This window comes from Triticum dicoccoides, chromosome 4B (assembly GCF_002162155.2).
Source record: "Triticum dicoccoides isolate Atlit2015 ecotype Zavitan chromosome 4B, WEW_v2.0, whole genome shotgun sequence".
Lineage (NCBI taxonomy): Eukaryota > Viridiplantae > Streptophyta > Magnoliopsida > Poales > Poaceae > Triticum > Triticum dicoccoides.
Window position 1 is genome coordinate 28,067,641 of NC_041387.1, and position 6,541 is coordinate 28,074,181.

Genomic DNA, 6,541 nt, shown 5'->3' on the forward strand with positions numbered 1-6,541 from the left:
CCACTGTGAAGATAGTAACATAGAGTAGTAACATGCTTACGTGGCATGTATGTTACTACTCTATGTTACTCCCCATTGGGGTCAGCCTAAATAAACCCTCTAAGTTACCACCCATAAGTTACCACCCCCTGTGAAGGTAGTAACATAGAGTAGTAACATGCTTACGTGGCATATATGTTACTACTCTATGTTACTCCCCATTGAGGCCAGCCTGAGTAGTGTAGTACGACGTGCCTCGCAAGTTGTTTTCATGGCGAGCTAGGGAACCCAGTTCCGTTCCAGGACCATCAAAAATAACATCACGCGAAAGAGGAAGATGCCTTGCGGAGAGCAGAGAGCATCTCCCCCGATCCATCAATCCGACGCGGAGCAACTACAATGAGGCGATCCATTTCGTCTGTCGCTGTTCATTTGCGTCGGTGCTGATAAAAGTGGAGGCCCAACGCGTCGCCAAATCTAAAACGTGTCCGCTTCACGTCCGCACCGACACATTTGCGACCCAAGTTTGCGCCCCAAATGCATCGGTGCGGACGCGAAACGGACGACCCACGCGTCTTCTCGGTGTCCGCCGCGTCCCCATCTGGCGGCCGTCTAACTACCTGTGGCCAACCTGGTCAGCTTAATTTATGACCTCAGGCCCACGCATCAGCGACAATGGTTGTTCTTTTTTAAGCCGATCGTGTGGCGGGGCCGTCCTCATCCACTTCACAGTCCATATCTAGCCCGCTCTGCTCCACCGTCGCCAGCAAACCCTAGCCACCACCACCACAGCGAGGCGGGGCTATTCTCCGGCGCCAGCAGCAGCAAGGCCAAGAGCAAGGCCCCCGCCGTCCCTTTCCCCGCGGAGTTCCTCCCGCCTCCGCCGGAGCCGGCTCGTCGGCATAGGCATCGCGCGAACGTGCCCGTGCACCAGGTGGAGTGGCACTGGCAGCACCGGGTACCCCAACTTCAGATGAACGCGCTCTCGAACACGGCGTTCCCCTGGGCCGGCCCGGCGCCGACGCTCATCGACCTCACGGACCGCGAGGACGCCTAGGGCAGCGCGTCGGTGCGTAGTTTAGTTTGTTTTTATTTTTCTTAAATGCAAATGTGGATGCGTGAACTCCCATCAGCCTTCGTGGCCGGTTTTAATATTTAATTAATGTTGCATTTATTTTAAATATGCATGTATTTTTTCCCTATCACCGTCGAAATGGGGCGGGCCAATGTTGGATGCACATGCCGATCCAAACGTGGAAGCGGACGTTCGTGTCCGTTTGGCCAATCCAAACAAATAAAAAACGGACAAAATCATCATCCGTTTAGGTGGGCCCGTTAGGGTTGCTCTTAGCTAGTAGCCGGTCCAGCCATACCTAATCGATCGACTCCCCACCTGTACTGTAGTACTGTGCTGCTTCCAACTTCATGGAAATTTACACCCTGACTACTCCACCGGTACCGAGTAGGGCCCACAGAACAGACTCTGTCTACTGTGACCAAGGCTGCTGCTGTTTTCGAATTTAAGATCATTCCATTTCCTGGGTCCAAGCACTATTGAATTCGAAACTAGTATTAATTTGACCGAACGCGGAACACGTTGAGAACAAATGCTGGTCCAGTCCTTGCACACCACCCTCCTGGTTTTCTTTTTGCATCTTTCTCTCTCTATATATATATTCGGATCGCGTGTTTTTCTGGCGTTTCCTTTTCCCGCCTTTCCCTTTGCTTAGCATGCAAGGTCGAGCTCCTTCTCGCAAGCCAAAAGGGAGACCGTCAGGAGTTGTACGCGTGGGCGCACGTACGTAGCGCACACGGGAGGGGACCATGCGCAAATATGAATATATGGAAACCTAATTTTTAGTTAGGAATATGAACAAGACTTGACATAAGATGCGGCTTCTGCCCGCACACCTTGTTAACCTCGTGGCTTCTGCTGTAAGAATCGAATCAGCGACTTGGTTTGTTGCTTGTAATCCGTTCCTTCTGCGGTGACATGACACACTCCTGTGCTGCTAGAGTTGTATCACGTTGGTTTGTGATTGCACGACCTACGCGGAAGTGCAGTCAATTGTAAAAAACATAGTCGGCCAACCTGAAGTCCCTGACCATGCAAAAAAAAAAAAGTCCCTGACTCCGTGTGAGGTGTGACAAAGACACCATTGGATAAAAAGAAGGCACGCTATGAAAAAGAACGAAGGGTAATCAGCAGCACGCAGTCAGTACACCGAGCTCGCGCAGAAGCACTCCGTCTGAAAAGTTTTTGCCCAAATTCGCGGCATCAGCCCTGTGTTTTCTCTTTATGTTTTGTCAGGAAATTGCTACATCATCTAAAAAAAAGAAGGAAACTGCTACATCTGGTGACAGGGGCAGCGGTGGATGCGGGAGACGCCGATTGGCAGCAGCAAAAGCGGCACGATGGTGGGGTGGGGGGCGGGAACCTTCGCCGTCTGGCACATTCGTTTTTGGCGCGCGGGGGCGACGGAGACCGACGGGTGGTCCGCTCGCCGCGGGACGGAGACGGCTCCCGGGCTAGCCGGGCAGGCAGCCACGGGATGGGATGCACGCGCCCGCCAGGTGCGGAAGGGGATCGCGCCGCCGGTTTTGCCTTTTGCCTGCCCCGCGCGCGAGAGGTTCCCAGCTCGGCGGAGCGGGCCGGCGGAGGAATCCATGATTGTCTTCCGCTGTTGTGGGCGTTCCAACAAAGCGTCGGTCAAAGTTTATGCGCTGCATGCAGTATCGGCGGCGGCCCCGGCGCCGGTGCCCAATTATTGATCCTAGCTTTGTTAAATTTTTTTTGATAAAGTCTAGCTTGGTTAGTTACAATACCTCTTCGTAAAAGCGAAAAAGGCGAAAAAATGGCCATGTGGAGGGGAGTTTATAATAGGACCATTTTGTTCTGGCCACTAATCGTTCTCATTCATACATAGGGGGTCTAAGCTAGGCGCCTCGTGCTGGTCCTTTCGTACTTCCTAGTAGGAGTATTTCTAGCGGACCGTTGCAAAATTGTGTTCATCCGATTGTTTGATTTGTGGAAAAATTTAAGGAGGCTGAAAACTAGATGTTCATAATCAAAATGGTGATTGATTCGGATCGTAAGAAAAATAGATTAGTTTTCGTTGGAAAATTAAAAATAAAGATTTGTTTGCTATTTTATCGATCTTTGATAAAGATGTTATGTTTGACCGACAAAGTTCTAAAAATATTATGGTACATTTGGTTGATCATAATTATGATCCATGAACTTTGAAACTAGTATCAGACGTGTTTAGTTTCTCGTCCCTACAAGTTTGCGTAGAGGTTGTATCCTTGTCCTCGACATGCGAGGGATCAAAAAGAAACTACATGTACTATCGGCGGCCCCGGCGTCCGTGTCCAATTATTGATCCTAGGTCTCTTTTTAAAGCTAATTATTGATCCTAGTTTGGTTTGTTAATCTACCTCTTCTTCTTTGTAAAAAAGCAGAAAAGGTGAAGAAAATGGCCGTGTGGAGGGGAGTTTTATAATACAAAAGGACATTTTTTTGTTCTCGCCATGAGTCGTTTTCACTCGTATAGGAGGTCAAGCTAGGCGCCTCGTGCTGGTCCTTTCCTACTTCCTAGTACTAGGAGTATTTCCAGCGGACCATTGCAAAATTGTGTTCGTTCAATTATTTGGTTTGTGGAAAGAATTAAGGAGGGTGAAAACTAAATGTTCATAATCAAAATGGTGATTGATTCGGTTCATAAAACAAATAGTCAGATTGCTTTGTTTTAAAGTTAAAAAATAAAGATGGGTTTGCTATTGCTCGATCTTTGATAAAGATGTTATGTTCGACCGACAAAGTGTGGAGGTTGTATCCTCATCCTCAACACACAAAAGGGGATCAAGACGAAAACTAGACAATATTATGAACTAAACATAGTTAAGTTCTTTGAGGTGGGACCATCCATTGGACGGATGATCGTATAATTTTTTATTTTAGTTTAGGTTATCAGACGCTATTCCTTTTTTTTTTGAAACCCAGACGCTATTCTTTCAGTGGTGTGGAATGTCCGTGAACTATAAGTTGTATGTGTAGTCAATAAAAAAATACTTGAAAATATTTTCCAGTGCTCTTTACGGAGGCACACCACCAAACGGTGAGATACCCCTAAAACAACATTTTACAGCACTATCTCTTTAAACCGACAGGTTCCCAACATTTGGGTGTGAAAAATATATACACGAGGATTTTATAATTTGTTTTCCTTAGAATATTAAAAAACAACCAAACTTCAACAATACTCCAAACGTAAAAATTCCAATGCAACAACAATTCAAAGATAAAAATTCCAATGCAACAATAATTCAAATACAATCATCCAAACATAAAAGTTTACAAAAATGAAATAGTTTGAATTTAAATTTATTATTTATTCAGCCAATAAATGCTCCTCTAGATCACTCGATTGCTCACGAACAATGGCCCGCGCATTTGGTAGTGACAGCGAAAATAAAACTCGAATGACACATCAATGGCAAAGTAGCTCTGGTAGAGATCAACATGGCTCCTTAGAGCATCTCCAATAGATGGGCCAAATATAAAAATAATTAACTTTTTGACCGACTGGGGCAAAAAAGGCCACTCCAACAGACGGTCCATATGCAAAAAAAATTGGACCGCGGCCTTCTCGTGATATAAAATGCAACACCTCGCGATGCAAATATACATCACGAGATGCATCTGGTCCAATTTCAGCGACCGCCCGTCAAAGCCCAACCGCCACTTCATTTCATTTCACAGCCGCGCCTGTCCGTCCGCTCGTACACCAGTCAGCCGGAATCTTCCGCCGCCACCTCCCAAATCCCCGTCGCCGTCGCCGCCACCGCCCCAAATCGCCGCGCCGCCCTCCGCCGCCCTCGCCCCCGTCGCCTCCCTCGCCGGAAGCCGTCTCGCAGCCGCCCGGGCGTCGCCGAATCGGGAGGCAGCCGCAGTGGGATTCGGCGCCTCCGGGGGTCTGGCTGCCCATGTAGGCCTCCGCCGGGTCCTTAGGCCACCGCCCACCTCTGCCGCCCGCCGCTGCTCGCTAGCCCGTCCCGTCGCCACCGCCTCCCGGCCCCGCCGCCGCCCCGCACTGACCCTGTCTAGCCGAGCTGCCGTCGCTGCTGGCCCGTGCAGCATGCCTGTGTTGCTGCTCGTGGTGTTCGCGTCGGCTGCTGCCCGCCTCCGTCGCTGCTGGCCGGCAAAGGAGCACGTCCAGGGGAGCTCGGGCTCCGGCCATGGCGACCACGGACGAGCACGGGAGCGGTGGCAAACGACACCGATCGAAGGAAAAAAACAGAGGGATTGGAAAAGAAGCTCATTACGGGGAGGATGGAGCGCTCGGGAAGTCGGAGAGAGCTTAATGGCGATGGACTTGACGAAGACGGCTGACGTCCCGAGGTTGAAGAAGACGATCAAGGCGATTTTACATCTTCATTTTGGACCATCCGTTGGAGTTGCTCTTTTGGACCATCTGTTGGAGTTGAGCTTTTTTAGGAGCTCCAAAACACACTTTTTGGCGGTCCAAATTTTACATCTTCGGTTTTAAACCGCCAAATTTTGGATCATCTATTGGGGATGCTCTTAGTCTCTTTGTAGAAATTTAGGGATGAAATTAATCCACATAGGAGTACATGGTATGTATTTTGAAGCGGTGTTTGGAGTCTACCGTTTGTCACGGTAAAAATCAACTTAAGCCCTAGATCAGCACCTGAATATACTACCTCATTATCGTCTCACCGTTAGCCAATGGGCTGCCATCGGTCGATGTCATTCCTAACCACTGTTTCCGGACTTGTGCACCCACAGTCAAAAAGTTAAATGTCCCATCCTCTAAGTTTTTTCTTCTGCGGGTAAACTCAGAAGCTTATCCTGTAGTTTATACTACTTCCTTTGTCCGAAAACAAGTGTCGCTGACTTAGCGTAACTTTTTACGACGGAGGGGGTGTATATGAACGGAAAAAAACGAAGCAGAAAACATTGTCCCAGTATTTTTTTTGGAATGGCATTTTTCCAGCATCTGGTTTTGGATAATAATCAACCGACTGAAAAGCCAAAAGGACAAAAAAAACGGTGCCACTATGGGCACCTGCCACGTGTCACCAGTTCTCCGTCGCAGCTGGCCGACCCGAGACCGCGAGGAGAGTCGGTCACGGGCTCACGGCTCCCGCCCGTCGTCCCCTTTCCCGGCGAGTCGTGACAAGCGAAAAAGGAGGAAGAGAGAAGAGAAGAGAAGAGAAGCGCCCAAGTACGGTACCCACCCTACCCAACCGCCGAGCAGCAACCCAGCCAGCAGTTCATTACCCCACTCCTCCTCCTCCTCCTCCTCTTGCTCGCCGCATTTAAACCTCTTCACCCACCTCCGCCCCACCCCCCCTAATAAACCGCGCCCGTTCGTCCCCAGCTGCGCGGCGCGGCGCAGCAATTTTACAAAGCACGCGGATTAATTAAACCTAACACGCGCACGCGCATCCGCCCCGCCCCTCCTCCCCCGCCGGCCAGCGCGGCCGGCGCGGCGGATCCGGCCCCGCCGCCCGCCACATGCACCCATTCTGCTGCGTG

General features: G+C 49.9%; 1 protein-coding gene across 1 annotated transcript in view; it reads left to right on the plus strand.

Annotated features, from left to right (window-relative positions):
- The first annotated feature begins 2,394 nt into the window (after window positions 1–2,394).
- LOC119292457 (oxysterol-binding protein-related protein 1C-like) overlaps window positions 2,395–6,541 on the plus strand; it is a 12,782-nt gene continuing 8,635 nt past the window's right edge. The window contains exon 1 of the mRNA XM_037571293.1: window positions 2,395–2,736. Coding sequence (XP_037427190.1) covers window positions 2,395–2,736 — 342 coding nt within the window. The remainder of the gene's footprint in view (window positions 2,737–6,541) is intronic.